This window comes from Ursus arctos, unplaced genomic scaffold (genome assembly GCF_023065955.2).
Source record: "Ursus arctos isolate Adak ecotype North America unplaced genomic scaffold, UrsArc2.0 scaffold_10, whole genome shotgun sequence".
In the NCBI taxonomy this organism is placed as follows: Eukaryota; Metazoa; Chordata; class Mammalia; order Carnivora; family Ursidae; genus Ursus; species Ursus arctos.
In genome coordinates this window covers 58,462,106-58,481,017 of record NW_026622764.1, presented here as the reverse complement: position 1 = coordinate 58,481,017, position 18,912 = coordinate 58,462,106, and the positions used below count along the sequence as shown (strand labels likewise).

General features: G+C 39.6%; 1 protein-coding gene across 3 annotated transcripts in view; it reads right to left on the bottom strand.

Moving 5' to 3' along the window:
* The window catches only part of FAM124A (family with sequence similarity 124 member A), a 99,634-nt gene that overhangs the window by 15,140 nt on the left and 65,582 nt on the right, over nt 1–18,912 (bottom strand). Inside the window, exon 4 of one of the 3 annotated variants that reach the window (XM_057308908.1) lies at nt 14,534–14,568. The exons of the other annotated variants lie outside the window; for them this stretch is intronic. Coding sequence (XP_057164891.1) covers nt 14,534–14,568 — 35 coding nt within the window. The remainder of the gene's footprint in view (nt 1–14,533; nt 14,569–18,912) is intronic. 3 annotated transcript variants of the gene reach the window in all.

Sequence of the window (18,912 nt, the reverse complement as noted above, 5' to 3'; positions counted from 1 at the left end):
TTAAATTTGGAGGTGGGGGGGGAGAGAGAGAGAGAGAATGAGCATGAGCATGGGGAGGGAGAGAGAGAATCTCAAGCAGACTCCCTGCTGAGCATGGAACCCAACGTGGGGCTAATCCCACTACCCTCAGATCATGACCTGGACCAAAATCAAGAGTCACCTGCTCAACCAACTGAGCCACCCAGGTGCCCCCTCATATTTAGCTTCATAATCCATTTTGAGTTTTTGTGTATGGTGTAAAAAAGTGGTCCAGTTTTATTCTCTTACATGCAGCTGTCCAGTCTTCCCAGAACCATTTGTTGAAGAGACTGTCTTTCCCCTGTTGTATATTCTTGCCTTTCTTGTTGAGATTAATTGACCATATATGCATGGGCTTATTTCTGGGCTTTCTATTCTGTTCCATTGATCTGTGCGTTCTATTTTTCTTGCCAGTACCATCCTGTTTTGATCACTATAGCTTTGTTTTTTCTCAAGATCGCTTTGGCTATTGAGGTCTTTTGTGATTGCATACAAATTTTAGGGTCATTTCTTCTGGTTTTGTGGAAAATGCTACTGGTGTTCGCGTAGGGATTGCATTGAATCTGTAGGTTGCTTTGGGTAGTACAGACATTTTAACAACATTCTTCCAATCCAGCAGCATGGAATGTCTTGCCATTTGTTCATGTCATCTTCAACTTCTTTCATCAATGTTTTATAGTTTTCAGAGTATAGGACTTTCACCTCCTTGGATAAGTTTGTTTCTAGGTATACTTTTTTTTTGGTGAAGTTATAAATAAAACTGTTTTCTTAATTTCTCTGTTACTTGTTATTAGTGTATAGAAACACAACCAGTTTGTCTATTTTGCATTTTACAACTTCACTGAATTCATTTATTACTTCTAATAGTTTTTTTTGGTGGAGTCTTTAGGGTTTTCTATGCATAGTATCATGTCATCTGCAAATAGTGACAGTTTAACTTCTTCCTTACCAGTTTGGATGCCCTTTATTTCTTATTGCTGTGGCTAGGACTTCTAGTACTATGATAAATAAGAGTGCCAAGAGTGGACATCCTTGTCTTCTCCACCGCCAATCTCAGAGGAGAAGCTCTCAGGTTTTCACCACTGAGTATGATGTTAGCTGTGGGTTTGTCATAAATGGCCAGTATTATCTGAGGTATGTTTGCTCTAAACCCACTTCGTTGAGCTTTTATAATGAATGAATGTTGACTTTTGTCAAAGGCCTTTTCTGCATCTATTGGGATGATCATATGATGTTTATCCTTAGTGTTGTTAATGTGGTGTATACCATGTTGTTTGATATGTGACTGGCAAACCACCCATGCATCGGGGAATGAATCCTACTTGATTGAGGTGAATGATCCTTTTTAATGTACTACTGAATGCAGTGTGCTGGTATTTTGTCGAGGATTTTTACATCTGTGCTTATCATGGATATTGGCGTGTAGTTTTTGTTTGTTTTTTGTAGTGTCTTTGTCTGGTTTTGGTACTGACCTTGTAGAGCATATTTGGAAATTTGCCTTCCTCTTCTATTTTTGGAATAGCTTGAGAATAGGTATTAACTCTTCTTTGTTTGGTAGATTCACCTGTGAATCCATCTGGTACTAGACTTTTTTTGAGCGTTTTTTCATCACCAATTCAATTTTGTTACTATAAATTGGTCTCTTCAGATTTTCTGATTTTCCTAATTCAGTTTTGGAAGATAGTATGTTTCCAGAAATTTATCCATTTCTCTGGGGGTTGTCCAATTTGTTTGCGTATAATTTTTTTGTGGGAGTCTTGTATAACCTTTTGTATTTCTGTGGTGTTGATTTTTACTTCTCTTTTGTTTCTATTTGGGATCTCTCACTTTTTCTTGAGTCTGGCTAAAGGCTTATCAATTTTATTTATATTTTAAGGAACCAGCTCTTGGTTTCATTGATCTTTTCAATTGTTTTCAGTTCCTATTTCATTTATTTCTGCTCTGGTCTTTATTATTTCCTTCTTTCTGCTAACCTTGGGCTTTGTTCTTTTTCTTGTTGCCTTAGTTGTAAGGTTCGATAGTTATGTTCAATTAGCCGACATATAGTACATAATTCGTTTTTGATGAGATTTTTATTTTTTTGAGGTAGACCTGTATCACTATAAAATCCTCTCATAGAAGTGCCATCGCCATGTCCCAAAGATTTTGTATCATTGTGTTTTCATTTGTTTCCACGTATTTTTTGACTTCCTCTTTACTTCTTCATTGACCCATTCATTGGTTGTTTAGTAGCATGTTGTTTAACTTCCAAGTTTGTGTTTTTTTCCTAAGATTTGGAGAGATTGGGAGAGAGGGAGGAAGAAGCAGAATTCCTGCTGAGCAGGGAGCCTGATGCAGGACTCGATCCCAGGACGCTGAGATCATGACCTGAGCTGAAGACAGAACTTAACTGACTGAGCCACGCAGGTGCCCCCCTCCAGTTTTTTTTTTTTCTCCTTGTGATTGATTTCTACTTTTATGGCTGAAAAAGATGCTTGGCAGCATCTTTTCATTTATTGAAACTTGTTTTGTGGCTTATAATATGATCTATCCTGGAGAATGTTCCACGTGCACTTGAAAAGAATGTTACTCTATTGTTTTTAGACGTAGTGTTCTGTATATATCTATTAAGATCATTTGGTCTAATGTGTCATTCAAAGACACTGTTTCCCTATTTTCTGCCTGCATGGTCGATCCATTGATGTATGTGGAGTGGTAAAGTCCTCTACTATTGTATTTGTGTCAGTTCTTCTCTTTACGTCTGTTAATAGATGCTTAATGTATTTAGGTGCTCCAGTGTTGGGTACATAGATATTCACAGTTGTTATATCCTCCTGTTGGATTGGCCCCTTTATAATTATGTTATGCTCTTATCTTTTGTTACAGTGTTTGTTTTAAAATGTATTTTGTCTGATATAAGCATTGCTACCCTGGTTTCTTTGCTGCTATTGGAATGGAATCTTTTTCCATCCTTTCACTTTTAGTCTTTAGGTGGCTGTAGATCTGAGGAGAGTCTCTTGTAGGTAGCCTATAGATGGGTCTTTTATTTTTTAAATTTATTATGTTTTTTGATTGGAGCATTTAGGCTATTTACATTTAAGGTAATAATTGATACATATGTTCTTATTACCATTTTGCTAATTGTTTTCTGGTTGTTTTTGTAGTTCTTCTCTGTTCCCTTCTTTTGGTCTCTTTCCTTGTGATTGATGACTTTCTGCAGTGTTATGATTGGCTTTTTTTTTTTTAAAGATTTTATTTATTCATTCAACAGAGATAGAGACAGCCAGCGAGAGAGGGAACACAGGCAGGGGGAGTGGGAGAGGAAGAAGCAGGCTCCTAGTGGAGGAGCCTGATGTGGGGCTCGATCCCAGAGCACAGGGATCACGCCCTGAGCCAAAGGCAGACGCCTAACCGCTGTGCCACCCAGGCGCCCCTCTCTTTTTTTTGTGTGTATTACAGGTTTTTGGTTTATTGTTACTGTGAGCTTCATAGACATCATTCTAAGTAGACAGTAGTCTATGTCAAGTGGGTGGTCCCTTAAGTTTGAACACATCCTAAAATAACTTTTTTACTCCCCCCTCCACATTTTATGTATATGTTGTCATATTTTATAATTTTCTTCTAATTATGGCCTTTTCTTTTCCACTTAAAGAAGCCCCTTTAATGTTTTAAGGCTAGTTTAGTGATGATAAACTCCTTTAACTTTTGTTAATCTGGGAAACCCATGATTTCCCCTTTAATTCTGAATGATGACTATGCCAGGTAGAATATTTTTGGTTGTAAGTTTTTTCTTTCAGCACTTTGCAAGCCAGAAGGGAATAACATGATCTATTCAGTTTCTGCTAAAAAAATCAGCTAATGGTCTTATGGGGTCTCCCTTTTATGTAACTTTTTGCTTCTTTCTTGCTACTTTTAAAATTCTCCATCTTTAACCTTTGGCACTTTATTGTGTGTCATGGTGTGGAATGCTTTGGGTTCATCTCTGTGTTGTTTATTTCAATGATTTCTTCAGATAAGTTTTCTACACCTTTCTCTCAATCTTCTGGGACCCCCTATAAATCGAATGTTTGCTTGATGTCTAAGAAATCTCTTAACCTTTTTGCTGTTCAGCTTGGGTGTTTTCCATTACCCTTCCAGATCACTGATCCATTCCCATTCTTCTGCAGCTGCTATTGATTCCCTCCAGTGTATTTTTCATTTCATTTATTGTATTCTTTCACTCTGACAGGTTCTATCTCTTTGTTGAAATTCTCATTGACTTCTTCCACTTTTCTCTCCAGTCCAGGGAGTCTCTCTCTTCATGTATCATTACTTTAAACTATGAGGCATATTGCTTACCTCCAGTTCATTTGGTTCTTTTTCTGAGATTTTGCTTTTTTTTTTTTTTAATTTGAAGCCTATTCTTCTGTCTCCTCATATTGCTTGACTTCCTGCATTGGTTTCCATGAATGAGGTAGGACAGCTACTTTGAAACTCAAAGGAATGGTCTTGTGTATAGTCATCCCCTGTGTAGATGATGTGGGCCCGGTAACTTTGGCTGGCTGGAGCTGTGGTTTGTGTGGGCTGGGTTCCCAGGGTACTCTGTGATGGCGCTGCCCTGGTGGAATGGTTGAAGGTGAAGTGGGTGCAAGCCAGGGTGTCCTGAGGCTCTCCACATGGACGGCACCGTGGTGGGGCACCTGCTCTGGATCTGAGGCATCGTACAGGCCGGGGGGTCCTGGGCTGCTCCACACATGGGGTGCTCTGGCAGTGTGGCTAGAACTGAGGCAAGCAGGAGCGGTTCCAGAGCACCCTGTGCTGGGGGTACCTTAGCAAGCCATCAGAAGCTGAAGTGGTAGGAGTCTGGGGTATTCCAGGTTGCTTGTGTCACCTTCCTGCAATGACTGGAGGTGTAGTGGGTGCTGAGCAGGGGTGTCCTGGTGTGAGCAGCACTGTGCTGAGGCCACCTCGGTGGGACCGCTGGGTGTGGGCTAGCAACCAGGAGGTTCCTGGGGAGGGAGGCTGGGTAGGGCACCTGACCCGTTTCCATCCACACTGTCAAGCTTGGGGGTAGGGAACTTAAACCATAGAGCTTGTCTGCTCCTTGGACGCAGGGAGAGTTCCAGCAGCTCCCCTGGAATCTGGCTGGGTTCTAGGGCTAGTTCCTTTATATTCCAGTTGCTCTGTTAATCTGTAGTCGTCTTCTTCCTGTGCCCCAGGACAGAAGAATCTGCTCCCAGCCTCTTTGTGAACTCCAGTGGGAGAGGTAGGACAGTATCAAAGCTGGGGGTTTCCTGCCTCCAACTCACCTGATGTTCTCTGTCTTCTGTTGTATAGAAGCTGTTCATCCAGTCCTCAGTTGTTCAGGAGGAATTGCTCTAGAAATGTGTGCAGATTCGGTGGGCCCATGGAGGAGGGGGAGTTCAGGGTCTTCCTACATTGCCGTCTTGGGTCAGACCCCACCACACTTTGATGTGGGTGTTTTTCTCATTTGCCTGATTTGTAGGATTTGCTTAACTAGTTTTTGGGTTTCCTTCAGAAGAAATTATTTTTTTATATGTAGCCATAGATGCAGTGTGTCCATGGAAGGAGGTGAATTTGGGATCCTCTTATGTCACATCTCAAACAAACTTTTTTTTTTTTGGTCATATTAGAAATGAAGATTTAGAGGAAAAATGCAAGTTTCACTGTAAAAGTAAAAACCTGTATACACTTGGTGAAATCAGTGACATTTCTAGATAGGACACTTGAAAATTGTCAGAATGGTTTAAGCAAATGTTTGCAAACCTGGAATACCCCAGGCTCATACCACATCTAGCAAAGATTTGCTTAACCATTCATTTCTTATCGAATGACACACAGGATAATACAGAATATAAGAAAAGTACTTATTCTCCAGAATTGGCAAAATGGCAGCAAAGTGATAACCAACCATCTGACCTCCTGCTAACAGTTACACAGCCTCCCTAACTTCACTCCAACACACCGATGTGAGTGATCCTGGTGAGTACGAATCTGACCATGTCCCTGGGCAGAACAGACTCCCTGGCAAGCGCTACAACACCCTCCTCCTTCAGCCCTGTAGTCTATGTGTTGCAGCTGTGTGGAACTGACATTGTTCCTCAACACATCAGGCTTACACCTCCGTGACTTCATGTTCTTCTAAATGCTTGTCTGCTTAGAGAATACCTGCCTATCTTCAGAGACCAGACTCAGGGTGATGCTGTGAAGCCTCATCTGGGCATCTCCCTTCTTTTGTGAACAATGTGCACATATCTAAGAGTGGAATTGCTGGGGCACAAGGTAGGTTTTTTTTTTTTTTAAGCTTTAGAAGGTACTGGAAGTATCTGTGTTTCAGTTGCTTCACATCCCCACCAACATTTGGTGTTAAAGTTTTTGCCATTCTGGTGGGTGATGGTATTTCATCCTGATACGATTTCGCATTTCCCAGATGACTGATGATGTATCTTCTTATTTGGATATCCTCTTTAGTGAAGTGCCTGTTCTTTACATATATTCTGGATTCAATTCTCTTTTCAGATGTAAATACCATCATTCATCTTTTAAGGCTGGTACTGTGCTATGTATTAAATTATTGCTACCTATCTAGCAGCTATTTTAAATCACAGGGTGGGGGACCAAACAGAAAAAAGCTTAGAACACTGAGGGCTGCCATATATGAGACAGAGAAATAAGCATGTATCTAATAAAGCCGCTATGTGTCCTTTCATGAACCTGACCTCACAGATCACCAAAACAGACATTTTGCAGAAATGAACATTAAATAGAGGAATTGGATTAACTGTAAAAATCTTTACTTGCTGCTGTAAGGCTTCTAGCACCCCAGCTGAATGACTTCTAATACCTGCACAAATGTTCATACACTCAATAAATTCCTACTGAATGAAGCAATATGTAAATATCTTCTAAAAGTGCTTATTATCAAGGGAATTTTAAGGATGTACAAATATCTATAAATCACAAATGGTTTTTATAGGAAAAAATCACAAGGACTCTGGTATGAGAAAATGGCAACAAGAGCTATGGTAAAAAACGATTTTTCAAGTTAAGTGCCTTAGGGAACAACTTTGTTTAATAGCAGCAGCTCTTGGGAAAGTGTGACAAGTATCACAGAGATGCTAAATAAAAAGGGGCTATGAGCACATGGAACTGTTCTGATTTATCTGGTGTATATTAAAAAGCTCTCCATTTGAGGAACAGCAGAGAAAATCAAAGTCCTAGATCTGAGGACTGGGAGCTGAGGCTGATAAATTTAATGACAGAATCTGTAAATCGGAACAATTCATGAAAGGAGCATATCATGCCCAAATGCAAATTTTTCCCCAAGTTCTGTATTTTTCCCTGATTATTTTTCGGTATGACTTATGTATTACTCTACCATTGGCTATAAAATAAAAGGGTAGACTGAACAGATCTTAGAAGTAGCTGGCCGAAATGATTAGTAATAAGCAAAAACCCCATTTCCAAAATTAGAATGAAAAAGGGTAAAGAAATCCTACTTGAACTGCAGAGCATGATAAACAAAACCAAAAAACCAATCTCTTTCTGGGGCTTCCAAAATAATGCTAAGAGAGGGAGAAAGGAATAGAAAACTTGATGGCTGGAACTCCCCAAATCTGGGGAGAGAGATGGTCATCCAGGCACAGGAGGCTCAAAGACAAACTTGAAACCAGCAAGAAGAAAAAGAACCATTACATACAAAGAAATACCAACAAGGCTTTCAGCAGATTTTTCAGCAGAAACCTTACAGGTGAGGTGAGAGTGGGGTGATACATTCAAAGTGCTCAAAGAAAAAAATACTTTACCCAGCAAAGCTGTCATTCAGAAATAATGGAGAGATAAAGACATTCTTAAACAAAAGCTGAGGGGATTTATCACCACCAGACCTGCCCTACAAGTAATGCTAAATGAGTCTTCAAACTGGAACAAAAGAGGCTAATTAGTAACATGAAAATATATTAAAGTATAAAATTTACTGGTAAAGGTGTATATTAAAATTCAAATACTCTAATAACGCAATGGTGGTATGAAAATCCCTTTGAAATCTAGCATATTGGTTAGAGACAGAAGTGCTGAAAATAACCACAGCTACATTATTGTGTTAATGGACACAATATAAAAAGTAGACTGGGACATCAACATAAATTGGGGGGAGGGACAAGTAAATGGGTAGAACTTTCTCATGCTAAAATAGATGGTTATAACTATAAACATATTATGAAAGCTTATGGCAACTATAGAGCAAAAGCCTATAATAGATACACAACTGAGAGAGAATTAAAGCAAAGCACTACAAAAAATGACCACAAGAAAGGAACTGTAAGACAACCGGAAAGCAATTAACAAAATGGCTATAGTACATCCTTATTTATTGATAATTACTTTAATTAACACAGACTGGCTGAATGGTTTCATTGAAACCAAGACCCATCTGTATGCTGCCATCTACATAGGACTCAAGCAGTAAGGACACTCACAGGCTGAATGTAAAGGGATGGAAAAAGTTATTTTAAACAAATGGAAACCAAAAGAGAGCAGAGGTAGTTATACAAGACAAACATTAAGTCAAAAATTGTAACAATGTCATTATGGTAAAGGGGTCAATTCATCAGGAAGATATAACAATTCTAAATACATATGCACCCAATATGCGAGCACCTAAAAAATAACAGATCTGAAGGGAGAATCTAGCAATGCAATAATAGTAGAGGACTTCAATATGCCACTTTCAACAATGGACAGATCACCCAGACACAATAGATATATACAGAACATTCCACCCAACAGCAGCAGAATACATTCTTCTCAAGTGCACACAAAACATTCTTTAGAACAGATCACATGACAGGTCACAAAAAATGTCTTAGTAAATTTAAGAGGGAATGATACCAAGCATCTTTTCTGACCATAATGGTATAAAACTAGAAAACAGTAATAGGAGGGAAGATGGAAAACTCACAATTGTAGAGATTAACATACTCATGAAAAACCAATAAGAAATCAAAAGAGAAGTAAAAATATATGGAACTACAACATATCAAAACTTATGGAATGCAGCAAAAGCAGTACTGAAAGTTCAGAGCAATAAATACCTACACCAAGAAACAAAAATCTCAACCAATCTTCCTTTAACCTCAAGAACTGGAAAAACAACAAGCTAACACCAAAGTTAGTGACTGAAAAGTTAATAGGAAAGATCAAAGAAACCAAGAGTACTTTTTGTAAGATACACAAAATTGACAAACCTTTGGCTAGACTCACCACAGAAAGGACTCGAGAGATGCTGAAGTAGAGAGTAACATAGGAGACCACTATGAACAATTATACAACAAACTGGACAACTTAGAAAAAATGGTATGTTCCTAGAAATATCCAATCTACCAAGACTGAATCATGAAGAAATAAAATCTGAAAAGACTGATTACTGATTCAAACAAAAAGTCCAGGACCAGATGGCTTCACTAGTAAATTCTACAAAATATTTAATATCAAACTCTTTCAGAAAAGAGGAGATGTGGGAACACTTCCATTTTATGAGGCCAGCATTACCCTGCTACCAAACCAGATAAGGGCACTAAAAGCAGCATCCCTAATGAACATGGATGGGATATTCCTCAAAACTGAATCCAACAGTACATTGAAAGATTCATATACCACAATCAAATGGGATTTATTACAGAATAGCAAGGCTGGTTCGACATTCACCAGTCAATATGACACACCACATTAACAAAATGAGAATATACAATCATCTCATTAGATGCAAAAAACATTTAACAAAATACAACATCTATTCGCAATAATAACTTGACATAATAAAGGCCACATATGAAAAGACCACAGCTAACATTATACTCCATGGTTAAAAGCTGAACACATTTCCTCTAAGACTGGGGACAAAAGTATCTACTTTGCCCACTTCTGCTCAGCATGGTCCTAGCCAGAGAAGTTAGGCAAGAAAAAGAAATAAAGGGCATCCAAATCAGAAAGGAAGAAGCAAATTTGTCACACTATGCAGATATAATAAAAACCCTAAAGACTCCACCAAAAAACAAATTTAGTAAAGTTGCAAGATATAAAAATTGTTTCATCTGAATAATAACCTATCAGAAAAATTAAGAAAACAATCCCATTTGTAAGTACATCAAAAAGAATACCTAGGAATAAATTAGCCAAGGAGATGAAAGAGCTGTATAATAAAAGCTAGAAGACATTGATTGAAGGGATTGATAAAGACATGCATAACAGAAAGATATTCTGTGCTCATGGATTGGAAGAATATTCTTCAAATGTTCATACTATGCAGAGCAATCTACGGATTCAATGCAATCCCCATCAAACCTCCAATGGCACTTTTCCACCAAAATGGACTAATTCTAAAATTAGTATGGAATCATAGAAGACCCTGAATACTTGAGGAAGAACAAAGTTGGAAGGATATGCTTCCTGATTTCAAATTACATTACAAAGCTACAGTAACCAAAACAGTGTGGCATGGCATAAAGACATGTAGATCAATGGAATAGTCCAGAAATAGACCCATCCATATAAGGTCAACTTATGACAAAACAGCCAAGAATATACAATGCGGAAAGGACAGTCTCTTCAATAAATAGTGCTGGCAAACTGGATAGCCACATGCAGAGAATTAAACTGGACCATTACATCATCCATACACAAAAATAAGCTCAACATGGGTTCAAGACTCCTAGAGAAAACACAGGAGGTAAGCTCCCTAATATCAGTCCTGCTGATAATCTTTTAATTTGACATCAAAAGCAGAGACAACAAAGGCAAAAATAAATGAGAACACATCAAACCACAAGGCTTCTACACAGCAAAATATATTTAACAACAAAATAAATAAAAGGTGACCTATGAAACGAGAGAAGATCTTTGTAAATATTTGTAAATCATATATCTGATAAAGGGTGCTAGAAACCCAGTAACCCATATTCCTGAAGCCAGTCAGGGAGAGTGTTGGGCTGATGGTATTGCTGTCAGGAATACAGAATTCCACTTCTTTTTTCTGGGTTCAGTGTAGCACTCCTACCCTCAACTATGTTTGTTATCCTCACATCAAGGTTTGATGGTCCAACTTTCCAGAGAATAAACTTCAATATTCTGATGGAATGAAGAAGAGGCGGCTGATTTGGGGTTCAAATGCTGTGTGTGTGGAAATAAAACTTTATTTACAAAAATAGGCAGCACGCCAGATTTGGCCTATGGTTCGGTTTTGTTGAGTCCTATCAACAAAGTGTTTCATCCCAAAGATACAGATGCAGTGAAGAGAAGGGCCATATGCATCCCAATGTTCATAGCAGCATTGTCCACAATAGCCAAAGCATGGAAGGAACCAAGATGCCCTTCAACAGATGACTGGATTAAGAAGCTGTGGTCCATATATACAATGGAATATTACTCAGCTATCAGAAAGAACGAATTCTCAACATTTGCTGCAACATGGATGGCACTGGAAGAGATAATGCTAAGTGAAATAAGTCAAGCAGAGAAAGACAATTATCATATGATTTCTCTCATCTATGGAACATAAGAACTAGGAAGATCGGTAGGGGAAGAAAGGGATAAAGAAAGAGGGGGTAATCAGAAGGGGGAATGAACCATGAGAGACTATGGACTCTGAGAAACAAACTGAGGGCCTCAGAGGGGAGGGGGGGTGGGGGAATGTGATAGACCGGTGATGGGTAGTAAGGAGGGCACGTGTTGCATGGTGCACTGGGTGTTATATGCAACTAATGAATCATTGAACTTTACATCGGAAACCGGGGATGTACTGTATGGTGACTAACATAATAAGAAAACATTAAAAAATATGCTAAAAGTAAAAAAAAAAGTGTTTCATACAAACTTTTAAGCCAATTACCCAATTTTACCACCCCGTCACCAAGGCCAGAAACACTGCAAACACTCGGGCCCATCTCCCTTGGTCATCCTCCTCCTGCCTCCTTCCTCAGGGTCCTGGCAACACTGGGCCTGAAACATCAAGTCTTGGCCATTCAGTGGCTCAGAATGATAAAGACAAGAGACTCTGAATAGTCCACTAGGCAGGTAGGGAGTATGGTTTGGGGACCCTTGATCTGGTAGGGAACAGGGGGAATGTGTTGTCCCCTATTGACCTGACATGCCCCCAGTGCTCCTATATGGAGATGGGGGTGGAAGGAATTCTAGTTCTGCTGAACTGGGCCACCCAGCCTTTTTAAAAGAGGGAAATGGCTGGTCTCACAGTTGAAGTTTCTCTGAACTTAAAGTTTGGGGTACTTATCACCTTTGTTTTTGGCCTGGACTCCAATCACTAATTCATGGATAACTGTGGGCTCCTCACCAATGTCTAACATAAATAAGAATGAATTATCAAAACTCAAAGGCAGTGGTATTTTCAAGTCTGAGTTAGCTGCCCGTGTCTGACAAGGAACCACACCTAAAATAAGGCAACATGGAGTCATGTCTACAAACCATCTTCAAAACCTTCCAGCGGATTTGGCCAGTATACATTATTGCTGGTCATGATGGTCCCCTCCTGGCCAGTCTCAACTTTGCACAACTCCCTGCCCCCGCCCCAACCACCACCATCAGGATCACTGAATACATGTGTTTTCCAGCACAGATTTTTTAATACACTTACTTGCCAGAAAGGTTGCCAGAACAGAGTCCTCAAAACCCAGGCTGTCTTGAAATCATGCTGCGAGCAGCAGAAATGAAAGCAGAATTTACTGTATTACAAAGGGCAGTTTATAATCCTGGCTGCACAAAAGAATTACCCGGGAAGCTTTTAAAAAAAAAATCCCACTCCGGAGCAATTGAAACAACCTCTCGGGTGGGTATCAGTTGAAAACTTCCTAGGTGATTTTAGTGTGAACCCAGAACAGGCAACACTGTTTTAGGCCAACTTTCTGATTTACTCCTAGGCCTAGCTTTACGTTTCTTATGCCCGGTACCCAGACTTATTTTTATGGCTACTGAAAGTCTACATTTTCAGGATTCTGTACTTTTCAAAACTTTAAAAACCCTTTTTCTGTTGCTGGACAGTTGGAGGACCCCAAGCTCGTCTTGTCCACGTACACAATTAGCACCCGCATCGGTGTAAGTAACCCGGAAAGCGACCTGAAGACTGGCAGAACTAACTCCTCAACGAAATGTAGACAAGAGGCCACACTGAAGAGGTAGGGAGGGTGGGAGGCGCCCTGGGGAGCGCAATGAACTGCAGTGCTACGGGAGGGGGGGACCCATGGACTCCAATCGGAGAGAGAAACCGTCTCACCAGGGAGCCTGTGCCAGGAGGATGAATACCCATGACATTTGGCTCTGAACACCAGAAGGGCTGAATTAAGGAGTTCTTAGAATTAAAAACTGGAATTTTTAAAAATCGGCAGGCTCAGCTCTGGGAGAACTGGTAAGGCAAGAGGAAACAGCACAAAAACCAGCCTGTGGAGATACAGCATAGAAGCGGCAGTTTGAAGAACACCTGGGGCATATGAGAGGGGAAGTAGTTTACTAATTTCAGAGCCTGTCCTGGAGGGCCAGAGATCACTGGGAGACTCCTCCAAGAACGAAGGAGCTGGCAGGTGCCGTTTTCCTCCTCAGCCCCCCAGCATAAACAAATGGCCGCCTCCAGGAACCAGTGTGGCACTGACACTTGCTACCTGACTTGCTAACACCACACACCCTACTTTACTCCCTATGCTTCAGTGCATCCGCCCCCTCTAGCCAGGCCTGCTTCAGTCCTAGTGCTGCAGGTTCCCCTGCCCCAGAAGACCAGTGCAAACCTTGCTACCACTGTGTATCCTGCCCTCGCACACGTTGGGGATCTGTCCTCTCCCATAGACTCCTAGTTGGAGCCCATCCAAAGCAATGCCACAAGTTTAGCAGTGTGCAAGCAGCCCCGATAGAGGCTAGCACCGCTCCCAAGTGACTCTTACCCCAGGGAGAGGGAAAGATTATCACACACACCAGTCAGACTGTGGCCCCAGCAGTGGGTGGAGGGCAGACAGCTGGTCTGACTGCAGGCCCCACTCACCAACCAAAGTTTCTCAAGGGACAACCCAAGGAAAGTGCCCTGAAGTTTGGTGTTACTGCATCTCTGACAAATGCCTGGTCTGACTCAACTCAAGCCAAAGGTGGCCCCAGACTGGCCCGCTAACAACACAGACACCAAACCCTGCCCACAACAAGGCAAAGAGAGCCATTACAGATGATTGGACAGATGGCTAGAGTGGCTCAGCCACAAGAGCAGGGCACAAGCAACACACAGAGGAGACACCCCTGAAGCACCAGGTTCTGGGGAACAGAGGACACTGCACTGCAGGGCACTACAGGACTTCTTCATAAGGCCACTACTTTCAAGAGCAGGAGACGTAGCTGACTTTCCTAACACACAGAAACAGACACAGAGAGTTAGACAAATAAGGAGACACAGAAATATGTCCCAAATGAAAGAAAACAAAATCACAGCAAGAGACCTAAATAAAATGCAGATAAGTAATATGCCTGACAGAGAATTTAAAGTAATGATACTCACTGGACTTGAGAAAAGTGGAGGACATCAGTGAGACCCTTAAAAGACATAAAAAAAGAACCAATCAGAGATGGAAGAACACAATAAATGAAATAAAAAACACACTAGATGGGATAGACTAAAGGAAGCAGGAGAATGGATTAGTGACCTGGAGGACAAGTATCTGAAAGTCACGAAGCTGAGCAGATGAAAGAAAAAAAACAGGCAAACTGAGAATAGATTTCCGGAACTCTGTTACACCACCAAGTGTAATAACATTCACATTATAGGGATTTCAGAAGGAGGAGAGAGATGAAAGGGGCAGAAAATTTACTTGAAGAAATCATAGCTGAACACTTCCTGAATCTGGGGAAGGAAATAAAAACCCAGATCCAGAAGGCACAGAGCTCCTCCAACAAAATCAACCCATGCAGATCCACACCAAGATACCCAGTAATTAAAACAGCAAAAATTTGTGATAAAGAATTTAAAAGAAGCAAGAGAAAAGAAGACAGTTACACACAAGGGAAACCCCATAAGGCTACCGTTGGAGTTTTCAGAAGAACCTTTGCAGGCCAGAAGAGAGTGGCGTGATACAACCAAAGTGCTAGAAGGAAAAAATCTGCAGCCAAGAATACTCCATTCAGCAAGGCTATAAGAGGAGCGATAGTTTCCCAGACAAACAAAAGTGAAAGGAATTCATGACCACTAAACCAGTCCTACAAAAAATGTTAAAGGGGACTCTTTGAGTAGAAAGGAAAGACCATAAATAACAGTAAGAAAAGTAGGAAGCACACAAGCAGTGAACATAAGTATATCTGTAAAAGTCAGTCAAGGGACCCACAAAATAAAAAGATGTGAAGTCTGATACCATATACCTAAAATGTGGGGGTGGGAGAGAGAGAGAAAAAATGGGTTGAAATTTAAGCAACTGTCAACTTCTGCTATATACAGATGTTATATACAAACCTAATGGTAACCACAAATAAAAAAACCAGTAATAGATATGCAAAAAATAAAGAGAAAGGAATCCAAATATGTCCCCCAAAACGCCAACTAATCATGAGAGAGGAGAGACAGGGAAAAAAGGAACAAAGAACTACAAAATCAACCATAAAACAAGTAACAAAATGGTAATAAATACATACCTATCAATAATTACTTTGAATGCAAATGGACTAAACACTAATCAAAAGACACAGGGTAATGGAATGGATTAAAAAAACAAAACAAAACACGAGACTCATCTGTATGCTGCCTGTTCAAATCTAAAGACATCTGCAGATTGAAAGTGAGGGGATGGAGAAACATTAATCTTGTGAATGGATGTGAAAAGAAAGCCAGGGTAGCAATACTTATATTGGACAAAACAGACTGTGAAACAAAGACTGTAACAAGAGACAAAGAAGGATATTATCATAAAGTGGATGTTCCAACAAGAAGATATAACAATTGTAAATATTTATGCACCCAACATGGGAGCCCACATACATAAAGCAGTTAATAAAAAACATAAAGGAAGTAATCAATGGTAGTAATCCACAATAACAGGAGTGGACTTTAACACCCCCCTTACATCAATGTACAGATCATCCAAATATAAAATCAACAAACAGTGGCTTTGAATGACAACTTGGACCAGATGAATCTAACAGATACATTCAGAACATTCCATCCTAAAACAGCAGAATACACATTCTTTAAAAGTGTGTATGGAACATTCTCCAGAACAGATCACATATTAGGCCACAAATAAGTCTCAACAAATTAAAAAAAGATCGAAGTCATATCATGTATCTTCTCTGACCGTAATGCTATGAATCTAGAAATCAACCACAAGAATAAATCTGGAAGGAGCACAAATACATGGAAGTTAAATGACATGCTGTTAAACAATGAATGGGTCAACCAAGTACTCAAGGAAGAAATTTAAAAAAATACATGGAACCAAAGGAAAACACAATGGTCCAAAATCTTTGGGATGCAGCAAAAGTTATTCTAAGAGGGAAGTTTATAGCAGTACAAGCCTACTTCAAGAAGCAAGAAAAATCTCAAATAAATAACCTAAACTTATACCTAAAGGAATTAGAAAAAGAACAATCAAAACCCAAAACCAGTAGAAAGGAAATAAAAATATTAGATACCGGTTGAGGCCTGGTTTGTGACCCAATACGTGATCTGTTCTGGAGAATGTTCCATGTACACTTGAGAAGAAGGTTCATTCTGTTGCTTTAGGATGAAATACTCTGAATATATCTGTGAAGTCCATCTGGTCCGGTGTGTCATTCAAAGCCCTTGTCTCCTTGTTGATCTTCTGCTTAGATGATTTGTCCATCACTGTGAGTGGGGTGTTAAAGTCCCTACTCTTATTGTGTTATTATCAATGTGTTTCTTTAATTTTGTTATTACTTTGTTTATATAATTGGCTGCTCCCAAGCTAGGGGCATAAATATTTACAATTGTGAGATCTTCTTGTTGGATAGACCCTTTAATTATGATATAGTGTCCCTCTTCATCTCTTATTACAGTCTTTGGTTTAAAATCTAATTTGTGTGATATAAGGATTGCTACCCCAGCTTTCTTTTGAAATGTTTTCCACCCCCTCACTTTCAATCTGGAGGTGTCTTGGAGTCTAAAATGAGTCTCCTGTAGACAGCATATCAATGGGTCTTGTTTTACTATCCAATCTGATACCCTGTGTCTTTTGATTGGAGCATTTAGTCCATTTATATTCAGAGTAACTATTGAAATATATGAATTTAGGAAAACACAGGGATGTCCACTCTCACCACTGTTGTTCAAATACTACTAAAATTCCTAGCCTCAGCAATCAGACAACAAAAAGAAATAAAAGGCATCCAAATTGGCAAAGAAGTCAAACTCTTACCTCTCACTCTTTGCAGATGACATGATACTCTATGTGGTAAACCCGAAAGACTCCACCCCAAAATTGCTAGAATTCATATAGGAATTCAGCAAAGTGGCAGGATATAAAATCAATGCACAGAAATAAACTGCATTTCTATACACTAACAACGAAACAGAAGAAAGAGAAATTAAGGAATTGATCCCATTTACAATTGCACCCAAAACCATAAGATACCTAGGAATAAACCTAACCAAAGGGGTAAAGGATCTGTACATCAAGCCAGTATGGCACTGGCACAAATAACCAGAAACATAGATCAATGGAACAGAATAGAGACCCAGAAATGGACCCTCAATTCTATGGTCACCTAATCTTTGACAAAGCAGGAAAGAATATCCAATGTAAAAAAGTCTCCTCAACAAATGGTGTTGGGAAAATTGGACAGCCACATGTAAAAGAATGAAATGGGACAATTTTCTTACACCATACATAGAAATAAACTCAAAATGGATGAAAGACCTAAATGTGAAACAGAAATCCATCAAAATCCTAGAGAACATAGGCAGCAACCTCTTTGACCTTGGTGACAGCTACTTCTTGCTAGACACGTCTCCAAAGGCAAAGGAAACAAAAGCAAAAATGAACTATTAGGACTTCATCAAGATAAAAAGATTTTGCACAGCAAAGGAAACAACTGACAAAACCAAAAGACTACCCACAGAATGGGGAAGATATTTGCAAATGTCTTATCAGATAAAGGGCTAGTATCCAAAATCTATGAAGAACTTATCAAACTCAATACCCAAAAAACAAATAATCTAGTCAAGAAATGGGCAGAAGACATGAACAGACATTTCTCCAAAGAAGACACACAAAACAGACACATGAAAAAATGCTCAACATCACTTGGCATCAGGGAAATACAAATCAAAACCACAATGATATACCACCTCACACCAGTCAGAATGGTGAAAATTAACAAGTCAGGAAACAACAAATGTTGGTGAGGATGTGGAGAAAAGGGAGCCCTCTTACACTGTTGGTGGAAATGCAAGCAAGTACAGCTACTCTGGAAAACTGTATGGAGGTTCCTCAAACAGTTAAAAATAGAGCTACCCTATGACCCAGTAATTGCACTACCAGGTATTTACCCACAGGATGCAAACATAGTGATCTGAAGGGGCAACTGCACCCTAATGTTTATAGCAGCAATGTCCACAATAGCCAAAACAAAGAAAGAACCCTGATGTCCATTGACAGATGAACAGATAAAGATGTGGTATATATACAATGGAATATTACTCAGCCATCAAAAAAATGAAATCTTACCATTTGCAATGACGTGGATGGAACAAGACGGTATTATGCTAGGTGAAATAAGTCAATCAGAGAAAGACAATTATCATATGATTTCACTCACATGTGGAAATTAAACAAAACAGAAAGGAAAAATAAAGTATGATGAAATCAGAGAGGAAGACAAACCATAAGAGACTCTTAACTACAGGAAACACTGAGGGTTGCTGGAGGGTGG